At 36.4% G+C, this 17,972-nt stretch overlaps 1 protein-coding gene across 1 annotated transcript; it reads right to left on the bottom strand.

Moving 5' to 3' along the window:
* Window positions 1-662: 662 nt before the first annotated feature.
* LOC113188046 (zinc finger protein 475) lies at window positions 663-3,936 on the bottom strand. The gene is made up of 2 exons (XM_026396182.2): window positions 3,762-3,936; window positions 663-814 (listed from the first exon to the last, which is right to left on the bottom strand). The coding sequence occupies exons 1-2, from the start codon at window positions 3,934-3,936 to the stop codon at window positions 663-665; spliced, it is 327 nt and encodes a 108-aa protein (XP_026251967.1).
* Between the last annotated feature and the right edge of the window lie 14,036 nt (window positions 3,937-17,972).

The raw sequence follows: 17,972 nt of genomic DNA on the forward strand, positions 1-17,972 counted from the left end.
CCTGCCAACGAGGGTGGCACTGGCTAGGAAATCTCCAAAGCATTCCTTGCCATTATCAAGGGAATGTGAGTTAGATATGGTCCCTTACTTTAAGTCCTCAGCGTTTTTTGAAAATGTCTGTTTTGTTGAAGGATTTCAAGGAAAAAAGAAACTCGATGTCAAAATGTCCCTGAATCAGAAGGCATAGGGATAGGAAGAAATCCAGTTCTTGCTGGGACTGAAGGAATTGCCTCCAGTTGCCCTCAAAGCCTCTGTTGGCTTAACAATCATCCTAATTGTGAAGTTCAAAATCTTGTTCAGGAAAGTAGAATGCAGGCAAAATAGCAACGATGGGCTCAGAAATTTCCTTTAGATAAAAATTGCAGCTCTGATAAAAAAACAGCTCGCTTGTAATTCTGCCTGACAAAAGTGTGAAGCGGTCCCCAGTGTACGCAAGCACATGCAGCTGCTTGTTAAAGCCAAAGCACTCGCCCCATCCCATAATGGTGGTCAAACACTCTCACACCAAAGCACCGGGCTGGGCCTCCCAGGCTGCGCTAGCATTTAGTCAACTTCAGTTTTCTATGTTCCCTCTTTTCACCTCCTTTTTCTCCTTCCCACTCTAGCCCAGTTTGGTTCAAAGGGATTAATTCCTGTAACACTCCAGTGGAGAGAAAAGGGCTTTACTTGGCGGCTTTGGGTTTACAAGATCGCTGGTGAACAATCAGTCTGTCTGGCAGGAAGGTACGCCCACAAATATTGCAGGGAACCAACTGGCTCTGGGCACTTGTCCAAGCAGCTTCATTTAAAGCATCAAGATCATAGAAACCTTTGGCTGGAAAGTTAAAGAAAAAGAGAAAGAAAAAAATGAAAAAAAAATAATAATAATAAAAAAGAAAGAAAACGGGGGGAGAAAACAGTAAAATGAATTAGTTTTCATTCTGGAGAACCATATTCTACTTTTTATGGAAAATATGTTCAGGAAATACCTGTTGACTGAGGTTTTTAAATAAATCATATGACTTTTGCCAAAAATAAATAAATAAATAAAGAGTACTGCTTGCTGTTTCAAGGGTTGAGTCAAGTTAGCCATGAACCAGAGGTTTTTTACTCTTTGGATGTAAAAAGGGGAAGACAATGTTTTATGTGTTATGATATGCATTCTTCACTAATTATTAACATCTTTGCTTACATATTATTATCTTGCAAATATAACTTTTGGCTTTCTTTCAGCTGACTCTAAATATAAACTTACAGCGGTAAAAGAACATGTATTTGTATTTTCCTTCTATAATCCTTTAGTGGAATGTTTTTGGAGGCCAAAATTGGACAATTGAGAGTGAATTTAAGATGAATTATACCCTAAAAATTTATCATCTTTTCATAGCTGTGAACTTAGAGATTCTTTAAGTAATTAAGTGAAGAATGAAAATAGAATTCTTAATCTGATGAAAAGAAGTGTTCTTAAGAAAACAAAGTAGACAGTTGGAGAAATATAGAATCTTCATTGGCAGAGCATAGCGGAAAAAGGCATATGGCTTTATTTTGAGAAACAATGTGGGATTTAGCTTTAATAAGCCTTATTCAAATAGAGTGACTTTGGTACATTAAATTGACTATGTCTTAGAATCATCCAAAATAGACCCCCAAAATTTAGCCAAGCACTCAAAAATGTATTACTCAGTTTTTATCACTGGCAAGGCACATATTACTTCATTAAAGCCTACACAATCTCATATGATTTCTATCTAGTGGTTCACACAAACATAACAAACCTTAGATTCTTAACATGCTTTCTCCTAACGTTCTTTATTTTTTTGCTCCATGGGAATTTAAACCCCCAAACAACCTAGTATTTCTCCTTTGGATAAAGAAAATATTACTTTCTATTTGGATAAAGAAAATATTACTTTCTATGTAGGATATAAACGTGTGTTTTGAGTGCTTTGAGAACTCTTTGAGAAAAGGACTGCACTGACTTTCTTATTACTCTCATATGAGTTTTAATACAGACTAAAAAATTCCAGAGTAGTCATTGATTCTAACTTGAAGGTGATTCATCACATTTCTAAATGATTTTGCATGGTGCTTTGACTCTGGATCTGGAGGCAAGGGTCATTTGAACTCTACGAAAAAGTCCATGAGTGGAGAACAGTGATGTGCATTCTATTTACCTAGGGATGAAGAGCACCTTCAGAGATAATAGTAGCATAGGATCAAGAGAAAAACTTCAGGGAAGTAAAATTATAGGATCTACTTTTTCTGTCATAAGCAACAACAAGATAGTATCCCACCAGGGCTTTTGAATCACCATTCTTCTTACTTCTTTTAGTTTTTGGATAATTATGGTCAGCACAGAAAATGGTAAAGATCAGAAGGAAAGGAAATAGATTTTGACACTGAGAGTGAATTTAAGATGAGAATTGTTGGGAAGAGATTTTCAAGAAGGTAAACAATCTGGCTGTGGGCAAGTGTTCTACCTTCTATAGGTGGATGTTTTCATCTTGAGCTCTTTTGCCACCTGTCTGCAAGGACTGTGGATAGTTCCATTCTAGCAGCAGCTAGAACTTTATTATGTCAATCTAGATTTTGCTCCGTGGGTTGTTATAAACTCTCCTTGACTCACATCTTAACAGGAATGTTGGACTAACTGACATTAAAATGACCTCCAAGGTACCTTTTAGCACTTGCACATCTATAGATACAAAGGAGAATAAATGAACTAAAAGATACTCTTCTTGGGGCTGGGGATGTGGCTCAAGCGGTAGCCTGCTTGCCTGGCATGCGTGGGTGGCCTGGGTTCGATCCTCAGCACCATATACAAAACAAAGATGTTGTGTCTGCCGAAAACTAAAAAATAAATATTAAAATTCTCTCTCTCTCTCTCTCTCTCTCTCTCTCTCTCTCTCTCTCTTAAAAAAAAAAAAAGATACTCCTCTTAAAACCAAAAATTTCCTTTGAAGAGAATGAGGAGTGTAACTGAGAAAATAACAATGGTGGAAATATGGTGAGTCTGAGCTCATATGGCAAAAATATTCTATAACTATTCTATAACATCCTAAATGAGTAAATATAAGGTTCTGTGACAAAGTCGCACCTGACAGTTTCATTTGGTTTGCACAGTGCTTCACAAATTTTTAATTGCACACATTTTAAAAAGGTGGATATTTTGTATGAATGTCTACATTTCCAGTTTCTTTGGTATTACTGATAGATATGGCCACATTGGGCTAAATTTCTTAATGATAGCCCCAGCTGTTCCTGTGCAGCTGCTATTTCCTTTGGAGAGAGCTGATGCTCTCCACCTCACCACAGTCCCCACCTTTCCTTTTCTTCATTTTTTCCTTCCCCTACACACAGACCCATTAATTAATTTGTAACCTGACGATAGTGGATCCTGTAAGCACTTAAATTTGTTATCCCTGCTCTGCAGAGACACGTTCATATGTAAAATCAGGACTCTAGATTCACCAAAGGTTTTTAAGCTTTCTGTTTTTTAAGTGTTATGTGTGATAATATATGAAACAAACTCTTGGAAAATACAGTAAATTCCAGCGGGTTCCTCTCATGCAGTCTTGCCAGGACATAGTGTCTTTATGTCTCAGCATCTGAAGACAACCCTTTGCACAGGCATTCCACTGCTGTTTTTCTTATTTGGCTGAAGCCAAGGCAGTAAATGTTGCTGATTTTAGGTGTTTGAACAATTAAAAAAGAATATCTCTACTTATAAGTTTAGAGAGAGAAGCCTCCCCTCTTGTACTCAAGTCACTCTAAGGACTTACCAGTAATGGTCCTGATTTCTGGTTTCTTTGGTTCTGGTCTCCTTAGCTCTTTAGGCAACAAGTTGTTTTCATTATGCCACTTTTTCAGGCATTGTGGCTCATGGATGCTAATAGATTTGGTTCCATATTCACGACCACAAATATAACAAACAACTGTTCGTGGACACTTTATCATTGTTGGCTGCAAATAATATGAAATCTGTTAGATAAAGTTTATAGTTGAAAATTATATTTTAAAACATAGTATATTCAAGGTGGCTGGGGTATGGCTCAGAGATAAAGCCCTTATCTCCCACATGTGAGGCACTGGGTTCGATCCTCAGCACCACATAATATATAAACAAAATAAAGACACTGCGTCAGTGTACAACTATACACACATATATAGTATATTCAAATAGAGTATATTCAAATTAGCTGGAAAATCAATATTATTTCTGAAAATTTCCAACCACTGTGGTGAATTTAACCTTTTTCTGGTAACTAAGGAACCAGAGTATATGTGACTGAGTATATGTGACTTTGGAAGGAAATAAAAAAGAGGCAACCAGAATTCTCCATATTGGAACTATATAAAACGTAATTCCTCATTTATCGAATATTAGTTGCCTTCTAACTATGACATCTGAGTCACAATGCTGGGAGAATACCAAGTCAAGCAAGAATTCTTCTTTCAGTAACATTGGTTCTCATATGTCCATATGCCTGAAAAATAAAGTGCCATTAGAGAGTTTAAAATAACAGTTCAGCCCAAACATCTCATATTGCTTGTGTTTCTCTGTCCTTTTTCATCTGGAACAAACTCCCACTGGCAAGACCATTAATCAATAATAGATGAGAGTTGGTGGATAAATACCCATGTTCTTCACTAAGTCTGAGTCCAGCTTTCCAGAAGTTCCCAGTGAGATTGTACCACAGTTTCTCAGTACATACTATAATATCTCTTTCATCTCTCTCCTCTTGTTTCTTTTTCCTTTTTTTTTTTTTTTTGTTTTTGGTGGTGGTGGTGCTGGGGATTGAACCTAGGGCTTTTTGCATGGAAGGCAAGCACTCTACCAACTGAGCTATATCCCCAGCCCCAGCCCCCTTTTCCTCTTGATTCTTTACTGGGGTATCCTGGATCTCTTTCCAAATGAACTACTTGAACTCAAATCCTTTTCTTAGTTTTGGGGGAACCAAACTCAAGTTCCCCCAGATTGGTTTCTGGGGGAACCAAGTCTAAGTGAAAGTTATAAAAAAATTCAGTAAAGAATTTCTTGCTTCTTTTTTGAATACAAAAAGGCACAATAAACAATGATCCTAACTGAAACAATGAGAACAAATCATATAGCCTACAGAATCATAAGCTTTAAGCCCACTGGAGACTCAAAGTTGTGATGTCAGGAGAAGAAATAAAACACTAAAGTAGCAGGCTTAAGTTCAAACATATCAGTAATTCAAATAAATATAAATGGCTCTAAAGAGCACAATTAAAATACACAGATTGCCAGATTGGATAAAAAAGAAAAAAAGCAAGACTCAACTCTTGTGCTGTTTACAAGAAATACATTTTATGCACATAAAGATGCAAATAGCAAATAAATGAACAAATAAATAGAGAGATGCAAATAGGATACAAACAAAAGAATAGAGAAAATAGTTCATATAGTCTATGTAAACACTAATCGAAAGAAAGTTGGTGTGACTATGTTAGTAAAATGTGGTTGGAGTTCAGAGGATAGAAAAATTTCTTTCAGTTGTGAAGATCAGGGAAAGGTTCAAAAAGGTAGCGTTTGAAAAATGCATAGAATTTAGACCAAAAAGACTGGGAAGGATGAAGAAAGCTATTAGGGACTTGCAGAGCCTCAGGGCCAGTAATTAGAAGGCGAGTCTAGAGAGAACAAATAATTTGCTAGCCTGATGTTCAGTGCAGCATTGGGAACTAGAAATAGGTATAGAACAGCTGTGTTGTGAACAACCATAAATGCCACACTAACGTCTGTATTTTATTTTGTAAATTATAAGAAGTTATTAAGCAGGAAATAAACTATAACTGTGCCTCAAGAAAGTTAGTTTGTTGAGGTGGGGTCATATTAGTGGTAGAGCTCTTGCCTAGCATGTGTGAGGCACTGGGTTCAATTCCCAGCACCACATTTAAATACATAAAATAATGGTCCATTGACAACTTTAAAAAAATAAAATAAGAAAGTTTGTATGCTCAGGGCTAATAGGACAGCATATTTATGAGAGTCTGGGCATTCATGGCTCAGGAAGTAAGAAAATAATGTGTCCAAGAAAATGTCAATATTTTATTTTGATGATGGGGAAGTTGGTGATGTCATTTACAGAAGAGGAGACAACAGAAAAGGCAGTTTGGTAAAAGAGAAAAACATTGATTCTGTTCTGGACCTGTGGAGTTTGATATCCTAGTAGAATTTAATGTGAATAAATTCAGCCCAAACAGGAAATGTAGGCCTTCAATTCAGGATTAATGGATTTTGGAACTATTCACACAGAAAAAGATGTTTAAAACAGGAAAATTCAGAAAAAGATGGCATTATAGAAAGCATACAGAGAAAAATTCCTGGTAGGATAACTGTAATAAAGATATTGAGACAAAGGATGTTGCAGGTAGAAAACAATTTCAAGTTTGCAGTTAAAGAAACAGGGCATGGACAAAAAAAATATTGCTCAGAATTCTGGAAATACTTTCTGGTTTCCGGAAAGATGTTGTCATCCACTCTGTCAAATAGTACAAAAAGTAATGGGTAGCTGAGAAAAGGATATTAGATTATATGTCAGCATCCTTTGAGTTTGGATCCAATGGAGTGGGTAAGGGTAAAGACTACATTGTGAGGAATTAAAAATTAAGTCAAGGAAAGAAGAAGCACATTATAAGAAAGGATAAAAATGTCACAATGAAATCATTATTTTGTACAATTAATATGCACTAATCATTATAATAATGATTTTTAAAAGTTTGCAGAAAGGAAACTTGAGTAGAATTGAAGAAACATCACTTTTGTTGGTTGTAGAATAAGATGTCTTAGGCAGAGACAACAGATCCAAGAGAAAATTGGGTAATTTATAGAGAAAGATCCCAGAGAAGGGAGAGGGGAAGATGGAATCAAGGGCATAACTGGAGGAGCTGAGAGTAACTGATGAAGATCACATAGATGAACATGACCTTCTACAGTATGAAGCAAACTATCTTCAAAGAGTGAAGAGATTCCTACTCTGGGAATAGAATAGTGAAAAATGATGTGTTCAGACATCTTGGGAATTTGATAGTGATTCAATTAGGAAAAACTACTTACCAATTAATGTAAAAGACCTGGTTAAGAAAACTGCAAGAAATTTCAGAGGAGTTAAATGACCTCTTCAGTATATTCTTTAGTAGCACCAGGAGGCAAGAAAACAGAAACAAATTAAATTGATGCTGTAGTCCCCTTTGGGGGAATAAAGCATGGTAAAATGTGTATGTTTTAGAATCAACCTGCTCTTAACTACGACTACTGGGAATTACTTCTTTGAAATGAAGGAAGCACAGAGTAAGAGCAAGATCAAAATCAGAAGGAAACACAAGTACAGTTTTTTGCCTACCAGAAATAAAAACAGATTCTGAGTAAATACATAATTAACATAGACCAAGCAAAGTGAAAAATCGGAGTTACCTCCTAAATGATCCAAGTTTTCTAAAAAGCATATTATTTGAGGTAGAATATCTTTATTCTATAGTAAATTATGCCAATAAAACAATAAACTATCTACACTAATCAGAATAACTAAATAGTTGTTTATCTTTTTTGTGTTTTTGTCATATATCAGGGTCTAACTCTTGAAAAGTAACTTGAATAGCACTTGGGGAATTCAAGATCTAAGAGAATATATAAAGTGTAAGCAATAATTTTTAAGTTATTGGAACTTGCAGCTGTAAGTTCCCTACTAATTTTTAGATGTTTATTTACTTGAAAGGTTAATTTAATGCATATTTTTTTTCATTGAAAAATGAAGAGTTATTCTTTCTACTTTGAGAATAGTGAATTAAAATTCTACATGGAAAATATGAGCCAAATCCAGTATTTAACCAAGCATATAAGCAAAACAAATGACATGGGTCATGAGTGAAGACATTCGTGTCAATTTGTCAGAAATTTTCCCCTGGAAGGGAAAGTTAGAAGAAAACAGGCAGAAACCGGCCAGAAGATATGCACAGAACAACTGAAGGGGATGTGAGAGAAAATTAATACCATAAAGGGGCTGAGATATCCTATATTATATTTTCCAAAGCTTCCCCTATGCTCAATATTTGTGGATGAACTTCAGCTGAACCTGCCACATATGGCATGTTATTGGGTCTTGAACATCTTACTTCTAAGCTCTGTTCAGGGAAGTGCAAAAACAACACAGCTATAACTGAAAATAAAAATGTATCCCCTTGGGTCTGAACAGAGAGATAGATAACCTATTTTATTTTTTCATTTGTTTTACCTTGTTAGCCTGAAACTTCTAGGGAAAGCTGAGCAATCTCAGGCATATGTGGCTATTGCCACTACCCTAACTGCTCAGGTTTTACTATTTAAGGTCTTTCCTTTAGTGTTTTCAGAAAGAAGTGGATGTATGGGAGATGGGAAGGATGAACAGGAAGAAGAGACCCTGCTCTGGCAGAACCAACAGCGAGTCCTCTCTTGGCTAATGTGCACTCCAATAACTTCAGTGACATGGCTTAACAGAGCAAGACAAGGGTGGTAGAAAATCAGCCTAGAGGGTTATATGAGGACATGAAGCCCTGTCCATATGGGGCTTGCTGGAGTCAGCCACCTTCAGGAAAGTGTAATCAAAGGAAGGTGAAGAAGAAGTTAGCAAGTCTAAAGTTTCTGCAGAGCAAAGGATTAGATTAAGTTTTCCTATCAACATTTCAAATAATATTTGTAGTATTACTTGTTAATATCAGGGTGAAAGGCTTTCTCTTTTAAAAAAGTTAATCATTAAATCTACATAGTGCTGTTTCAGGTGTGAACTGTTCTCTGGGGGATGAGGAAATGTCTCTGCACACATTAAGTCTGCTAGGGTGCATCACAATTTTGCTTATGTTCTTTTAGTTTCCTGGAAAAGTCGTTTCAGGCTGGATAGAGACAGAGGCACAAGAACACTTTGGGGGAAGCTTTCTGATGTGTGTAGTTCTTTTAACTTGAATCCACTAACTTTTCATATGTTTTCAATCATTTTGCTGGCCACCATTGGAATTATCATATTATTTTTCAAGCAGAATCTTTTTCTTTTTTTTAATGTCTTTTCTCTTTTGGGAGCACCGCATGTTCAATGTTTTAGGTCAAGTCTGTGTGACACAAAAGAAAGTAAACTCTTCACAAGTTTTCTCCTAATCAGAGCGAATGACTTGTCATCCATTCATTCATTTTTACTATTTTCATAGTTGTTACACTACTTTGAACACAAAAGGGAGAAAATAAGGACCATGAAAAGAGAGTGGATTGGGGGAGAACCTTAAGAGAAGTATTGATAGGAGAGAAATGGACACCATTGTTCTAGAAAACCTAGACTAGGATGCTTATTTCAAATAGTTTCAAATATCTCCTGATGACCTCTCTGATAGCTCAGCCTAAGTGGAAACTATGGAAGGAATCAACCTAAAAAATTAAGAGAGTATGGATAACAATTGGATAACAATTGGTCAGAAGGAGAAAGCAACACTAATACTATTGCCTAACACTAATAGTATTTCATGAATCTTCATGAAATAGGTATTAAAAACTAAAACGGGAGTTGTTACAGAAGATCAATTTGTTCTACAATAAACACTAGGTCAACTTAATAGCATAAAAGTATAGTTGATGTATGATGTTATTTACAGGGCACTTGAGAGAGCCTGGTTCAAGGATGTAACTTTTTAGAGTTTTTTTTTTATTTCCTATGAAATGAAAATTGGTAAATAATGTTTGTGGTGTAAGAGGATCATTTGAAAGTCTGATAAATGTTATGGTAATCACCCTAGAAAAAAATGAACATGTGTACAGAATTGTGGATATGATTTCAATAGATTGGTGGACTCCCCAAAATCCATCCATCAGCCCCAGAAAGTGAGCTACTGAGCCTTTAGATCCTTTGTTTAAGGAGCCATTTAACACTATTTAAATGCCTTAAAAATACTAACTTCAAGAATTCAATAATTTAGGAAGCATACTGCCACTGACTTTAGAGTGATTCCAGGTACTGATTTGTCTAGAATAGTTCTTATTATACTATTGTCTTGGCTAAGTCCTTCTTTGACTCTCTAAAATGTCTCTGCTTAGTCAGCAAATTACATAGTAATCCTACCTCTGGTTCCCTTTGAACAACATCAATTAACAATAGCAATCAAGGGATGAAACAAAATAAAAAATTCTCAAAAGAATAGAAGATATGACTAAAAGACTAGCAATTAATCCATTTCAATGTATTAGTAAGGCAAAATAACTGCAGAAATTTAAGTTTGAGAAAGGAATATAAAATGAGTATACCTTGACAAATAATAATTTAATTATACAAAGTGGTAAGTGAAGAAGAGCTATAAAGAAGTTAATGACACTAAATTTCTCAATCTTTCATGTCAGTCAATTAAAGCAATGTAAAATTAAACTATGGAAGTAAGTTTTTGAAATTTTATAATAACTGTTGTCATTTTTATAAGAATAATGAAATAATAAAGGATATCAACTCTAGAGTCAAAACTTAAGCAGGGATCAAGGAAGAAAATCAGTTCAAAAGGTAAAAGCAAGTGCAGCCTCAATTGCTTCCTAAAAAGTCTTTTAAGTAACTCTGAACAGATATTAAAAGATTATGTATATAATACAGCTAAATAGAATGAATTTGTAGTTGGAATTAGAATATTAAGAATGAATACAGCTTTGCTAGAATAAGATAAAAGTATAATGCTCTGGGTAAGGTTAAAAAAATAAAATATATATTTGGACTCTGCCCCCAGATCCTGACAAAGAGCTGCCAAAACCTTTGCAATTCCCTGAGTGAAAGAGGTAATAGGAGTTTCTTTGTTATATTTGTTCTTAATCCTGGTTCCCGAAACAAGAGCTTCTAAGACCCTTAGAGTATATGAGTAGTAAAAAAAAAAAAAAAAGGGTGTTTTTATGCTAATGAGATGACTGGTAGCCCTAGGAAGTTTCAGGATGGTAGTTTGTTGCAAGAAAGACCAAGACATTTTCAGAGGGCTGAAACTTTTAACCCCACCCCCTGACCTCTAAAGGAAGAGAAACTGGGGGCTGAGTTAATCACCAATGCCCAAAGACTGAATCAATCGTTCCTATTGAATGGAACCTCCATAACAATCCTAATTGAAAGGGCTCAGAGAGCCTCCAGGTTGATAAATCACTCTGAGGTACTGAGAAGTAGGTACACCCAAATGGGCACAAAAGCTCCATGTCACCCTTCATACCTTTCCCTATATACCTCTTCATGTGGTGGTTCTGTACCCTAACCATGCATCAATAGTGGAATAGAGATTTAGCAGATGACTCTAGAAGAAAGAAATTTTTATGCCAAGAAAACTGCACTACGCAAGTTAAGGCATTGTGGTATTGTGAGAGGTAGAAAGCAATGAGAGAACTTAATAAAAAGTGTTCAGGGAGTGTGTGAAGTCCTGTATGCAAGGATGAGGATTTAGATGCAGAATCAATCAGATTAAGAAATGAGCTAGATGGGGCAACTTATAATTTTTATCTTGGTTGTCTCATATTGGAAAATGTATACTGGTTCTGTCTACATTAGATAGCAGTCTCAAGTCACAATAAAAACACTAAAGCAAGTGTAAATACCCATTAATGAATCAATAATAAAAATATAGCACAGCCATTCATTTAATTATTACTCTGTTCTAAAAAAAAAAGAACTACTGCAAATTGCATTAATATGGGTGAAACTCAGAATAATCATGCTGAAAAGACTTAGATACAAAAGAATTTAAAATTCAAGCTAATCTGTAGTGGTCGAAAGTCAAATCAAGGATTTCCTGGAAGCTGAAAGTATAAGGTGGGACAAAGGACTATAGGGAATTTGGAGTGATAAAGGAAATGTGTTGTATCTTAATTAGTATATAAAACTACCAAAACTTTTGAATCACATGTTTAATGGGTGCAGTTTATTGTTGTAAATAGTTTCTCAAGAAAACTGACTAAAAACCACCCATGTAGATAAAGTTTAGTGATTTTTGCATTGCTATGCTCATACAAGTACACATTGTTGAGTAAAATTCCAAAATGAAATAATGTGTTTTAGAGTCACTTTTGCCAGGAATTAGGGGATCTATTAAATAGTGTATATTATAAACTTTTTGTCTCCCAAGAAGTTCTCCAGTTCAACAAAATAAATACTACACATCCCCAAACACAAAACCTGAAAAAGTAAAAGACCTGGGGAAAATTAGAAAATGTTTTATTGAGTTTTTTTTAGTACATTATTTTTTTTCCCTGACAGAGAAAGAGCACTAGTAACAAACTCCATTCATATGAAATTTTACAAAGAAAAGTCAAATTCTATAGTGTCAGGACCTGGGCTCTTGCAGTCCAGAGATGAAAACACCAAAGTAGGACTCTCACGCTGTGGCCACATGCATGGTATTTTCTCTGTTGGAAACTAAGTGACTCTCATTTTCCAGTGTGAGGAATTTTAAGACTCAGTAGTACATAAAAGCAAGTGAGTGGTGTGTGTGTGTGTGTGTGTGTGTGTGTGTATGTGTGTGTATGCATACAAGAACACAAGAGTCATTCATTACTTTGGTTGATTAAGGAAATACTTGAAAGGATCTCCTTGCCTCGAACTACTCATCCCTTTACACCTCACTTGACTTGTCTTTGTCCTCCTCTCCATCTTATCATTATTTTCTTTAGGATCAGTCAGCTCAAGATGAAAGATCAAGCTGAGAACTTTGGCTCTAGAAAGTCGCAAGAACAACTACCCAACTACTACCAGGGAATAGAGGAAGCCATTGGCATTCACACATTGGAAGGCAGTGGTTTGCTGGATTTATTTATTGTCATTGAAGCTTTTGGCCTGTTCTTCATGATGAGACCATTTTTGTTGGGCTGTGCCAAAACAATCATATCAAAATGTAAAAGATAATTTTTGTTATCATATTATTTTAAGTATGCACATGAAATTCCTGGCTCTTCTCCTAAGTAACATGCTTTGTATATTACTTGGAAATATATTTTTTAAATGATGAAAATTTAATGATTTTTTCCTTTTTTTTTTTCTTTTTTTTGAGTTGGCACCACAACATCCCTGCATCAAAACAGTCACATTCCCCAAGTCACTTGATAGTAACCTTGGAGTTAAAGAGAATTCAGGGGACCCAGAGGTGAAAGAGTATCCTGAAAAGAAAACAGCCCTTGTTAGCCTAAACCACGACTTTCAACAAATTAGAAAAATGCATTCCTACCATCAGACATTTTCCAACCATATGGTTTTAATCATTAATCTGTAACGATACAAGTTACAACTTGTGAAATTTTAAAAAAATAATAAAAGGTGACCATGAGAGAGATAGACATCACAATCCTCACCCTGTCTCACAGCTGAACCTAGAACTGTCCCTAGATAATGTGTATTTTGTGTCTGAAATACAGCATGACTGCAGCATGGCTAGTCCGTAGTATCTGGCTTCAATCAGTTATTTTTCAATTTCATAAATTCAATAAAACAATGGATTCTAAAGAGCGATAGTACAGTTACATTGTAAGAAGAAATAAACCAGAGATGTCTGCTGAAAGGGCAGCTGAGATTGATTCAGATGCGACCTGTGCTAAATGGAAATGCATCTGGAGGAAAGGGCTGCCTCCCAGTAGTTGATCCAGTTGCAGCCCAGAGTCCACTGCTCAGGAAGTATTTCTGATTACCAGCTATGTGCCAGGCACTGTGCTAGGTACAGAAGGAGAACTGGCCCTAATGGTGGGAATGATCATACCCATCTCAACCTTTACTGGGAAATATTTTTTAAAGGTTTATCTCTGGAGAAATAGGTCGACAGCTCTCTGTTTGGCAGGGGCAGAGCCCATTCCACATGACAGGAGTCCAAGAGTGAAGGGAGTGGGGAGGGTGAGAAGGGGACCAGCTGAGTGGAGATAACATTCCCCTGGCTTCTCTGCCCACTGACATGTTTGAACTCAGACAGATTAATTTTGAGAACTATTTTTCAGACAAGGAAACTTTTAAAATCCTGAACTCTTTGTGACCCTTTTATTCTCAGGTTTGGCTCCCAGGTGTCTGACATGCAGGAATGACTTCCTGCTCTGTAGATTTATGCAGGTGATCCATATGCTGGCTAATGGTGGGGACTGCCTATGCTCAGACATGAGGTGTGCATGCTCCTGCTCCCTGCACACACTGTCACAAACTATGTGGGTCCTGTCAGCATTGTGTCATCTGTAATGCTTCACTAGCCTGTGTCGCTACTTACCCTTGCCTTCATACTCTGGTTCTTAAGATTGTAAATTGATGTACCTACAGCCATTTCAGTGAATAGGTATGTTTCATTTGGCCAGCTCAATGTTCTTAAAAGTTTTACATGTGAATATGTTTAGGTGGGACCTATTGTCCAGGATACCATGCTGCAGGCTCCAGTACTTCCCATTGCTCTCTATGCTGTCTGCACTCCCCTGAATGCATTTGTGCTTATGACTCTGAACAACCTATTTTCCCCAATCCCTCAATCGCCCTAGTAAAAAGTCTTTGCTTGTATCTCATTTCTAAGAAATGGGATGATGTTTTAATGTGTCAGTGGCTAAAAAAAAAAAAAAAGGGTTGTTGATATGTTCAGTGGATCTTTGCTTTTTACCTGGCATCTCCTATAGAATTAGTGCTTTGATTCATAGGACTGAATCTCTGTGAAATTTTAAAAAAGAAAAAAACAAAAACACTTTTCAGGAAGGAGGGAAGGTATTTTAGTGCAGAAATAGCTCAGCGACACAGTAGAGATCAGTATACTCAAGATTGCCTGTTTGCTTTGAATTTAAACATAACCGCAATTACAACAGATCTTGATGGAAGACTTGAAGCCCATTCTTAGGCACAGTAGCTCTTACATTAAAGGGTGAGGTTGATTTCTAGACAGTGTATGCACAGTAACAATGGGTAAACCTCAAGTCATTTACTTTCTGGAGGATTTTTGCATTCCCCACTGGATACCAGGCTATCAAAAACAGGACTCTGAGGGAATGTGTGATTGTGCAGCTGTTTGAATGGGTGTCATTCCTCAACAAGTGTTTTTCTTTCTGCATGACAAAATTAAACAAAGAATTTAGATCTTAGCTGCTGTTTCAGATTTTCTACACTCCTGATCCCTTCCATTATGCCAAATAATTGAGATGTCTGTGGTAAGTGCATAAGGTGCAGAAAGTTTGCATGGGAGAAATAAGAGAGAAAGTTCTCTCCCTTGCCCTGTGATGAAAAAAAAGACAAAAAAAAAAAAAAAACTCTTTTCTAGATCCTTGTATGTATTGGAATCATCTGACCAAGTAGCACAAAACTGGTTAACAATTACCCAGCATTTACTAAGAAACTGGTCCTGTACTGTGCACTTTACATGCTTTATCTCTTTTATTTTCATAACAATCCTCTAGGCAAGGTAAGACTCAATACCCATATTTTACAAACTAGGAAACTGAGGCACAAATAATTTGTTTTGTCCCAGACTGTGGCTTCTGACCGTGCTTTTCACCACACTACTACTATGGAGGGGGCGGGAGGGAGCTAACAAATGACGCATTATCAGGCATCATCCCATCTCCTTTGCATGCATTCTCTCATTTCAACTAGTAGCAGTATGGACATTGGGACTGGGGAAGTTCAGAAACTTGCTCAAAGGTTGTGTGATTTTTGTTGTGTATCTATGGTCTAAATCCAAGTCTGTCTGATTCCAGCGCTTTGAGAAATTTGGGATTAGAGATAATGCAGTCATCAGTGGTTATGAAGTATCATGCTCTGCCAATGGGTCCACTGAGTCAGCCATTGAATGGGATTTGAGAGAAACCAAAAAAGCTTCTACTCTGTTCTCTCAACTAATTAAATGTTTATTCCTTTGGGTTAAACATTGCTCTATCCCAGATCCTCTTTCAGAATGCAAGTGGACCTATGAGAGGCATTTTCCTATGAAGACCTCTAAACCTCCTTCTAAGAATAATATCAGTGGGTGGAGGTGGCAGGGGTTGGGAAGGTACAGAAAGTACTGAAAGGAAAAGGAGATTGGAATATGATGACAGGCCACCAAAGACTCATTTCTCAAAGTCAGAATTTTTGCCTACGGTCATTTAAAACAGTTTCAACAACTTGACTGAGACTGAAAGTGTACAATTAAATTTCCATTCCTTCAGGCATGTCCTGCACATGCAGACAAAATATAAATAGCATTTAAATATATAGGAGTAACTGAATAGTTCAATCTCAAACCTCAACAATTGTAGAATTTGATTGTCTAGGAGGAACTGGTATTTCACATTTACTTCTGGTGTTTTCAAGCAGTTCTACCCAAATCTCACATCTGGAAGGATCATTGTTTGAAATTAAATTGTTTTTGGAAATCACTGGATACCACATAAAGGAATTTTCCAATCCAGTCTGTCTATTAGCCAACTTATAAGAGAGTCTGTTACTTACGATTTAAAGTTTTATTTTTCTCCTTTTAACAATGAGGCTTGCCTTTTTATTTGGAAATACTGTAAATATTAAAAGTACTTTCATATACCTAGGTTTTTTTTTAAAAAAAAAGAACCATTGATATGTGGAATATGTGTTGGGCATTTTAGTTAGTTTATCCTGAGATACAATGTTGAAAATTCAGGTCAAAGAACTAATACCAATTTTTAGTCTATTTCATGAAAGGAATATAGTTTTTTAGCTGAAGTTACCCCCTGCCCCCTTTTTTCACATTTGAGATAAAACTTTTCCCTGCTGATACCTTAAGGGACATTGATTGAATTTTTTTGATAAATTCTTGCCAAAAAATTACTTTCCTGAAAGAAAATAGCTAGAGGATTTCACTGATATTTGGTTCCTGTGCTCACCAGTTGGGCAGTAGGTCTGACCTTCATGGACAGTGACTTTTAGGTCACAGAGTGAAACAAAGCAATAAGGGAACCATGGGGAAAAGAGAGGAAAACCCACAAATGGAGACAGCCACTTCATATGTCCAATGTCCACAGTTACGACTAAAGGAAAGCATAGCCTCTATCTGACCTGAATTTATAAGTGAGGTTATTTTCAGGATCTGTTTTATTCTACAGTTTACATGCTAGTATGCCTCCACCTCATGGGTAAAGGCCAAAGGCCAAAGGAGTTTTCTGTTAAAAGAAGGCTATCAACTTGAATAGACCAGAAAGAATTCTAACTTTAACAGATATGTGTGTATTTATACATACATGTAGCTATGTATCTGTCTGTCTATCTTCCCCCTATCAGAGTTGGTGCTGGTACCTCTGTATCCTTGCTTATACCCTCTGCCTCCACTTACTTCCTGAAGCTTTAAGTTGGGATCAGTGATACCTTTGCGTTTTCACCTTCTCTGATTAAAGATCATCTGGAATGTGCATGCTGCTTAGGGACATTAAAGACAGATCATGGTGTCAGAGCAGATACTGGAGCAGGAATGTTATAAATTTATTGAGTTCCTGGATTTAGTAGGCCCTTCTTCAATTTGTAATATATTTCTTTATATATAGGACAACCTGATAGAGGTCAATGCTAGAAAAAGATAAAGGATGTAAGGAGGAGAATCATCAAGGGAAGGCAAAAAAAGAAATCCTAAGAAAAATTCTCTCTGCCTAGTCATAAGAGAACTAGTGCCTCACATTGAGGACTGACATTTCTGCTCCCAGGACAGTCACCTCCAATTCAATAAGGACTCCTTCCAGGTTGTGTTGTACTGACTTTGTTGATGTTCTAAGAATTTGGAGAAAGATTTTAGTTGTTGCCATTAGAATTTGGATTTATAAGAACCATGTATATCCATTCAGTCATTATGTAAAGCTCTATTAAGCATCAATTACTAAGAAATTATGGATGTGTGTTTGGGGCTGAATTCAGGGAGAGGAGGTTGACAGGAAGAACTAGGCTTATGAAGACATATGAAATCATTCAAGTTAGATTAATTCTTTGAGAATATGACTGTGTTGAAGTTTTTGTCAATTTTTGATATAATATTTGGTTTATAAAATGTGATACTGTCCTCTC

This window comes from Urocitellus parryii, chromosome 1 (assembly GCF_045843805.1).
Source record: "Urocitellus parryii isolate mUroPar1 chromosome 1, mUroPar1.hap1, whole genome shotgun sequence".
Taxonomy (NCBI): Eukaryota; Metazoa; Chordata; class Mammalia; order Rodentia; family Sciuridae; genus Urocitellus; species Urocitellus parryii.

Excerpts from the sequence above, each read along its gene's own strand:
- LOC113188046 (XM_026396182.2), bottom strand. The coding sequence starts at position 3,936 with ATGATAAAGTGTCCACGAACAGTTGTTTGTTATATTTGTGGTCGTGAA. Across the intron at positions 815-3,761 it reads AGAAATCAGGACCATTACTG|CCAAAGGTTTCTATGATCTT; the intron begins GTAAGTCCTTAG and ends TTAACTTTCCAG.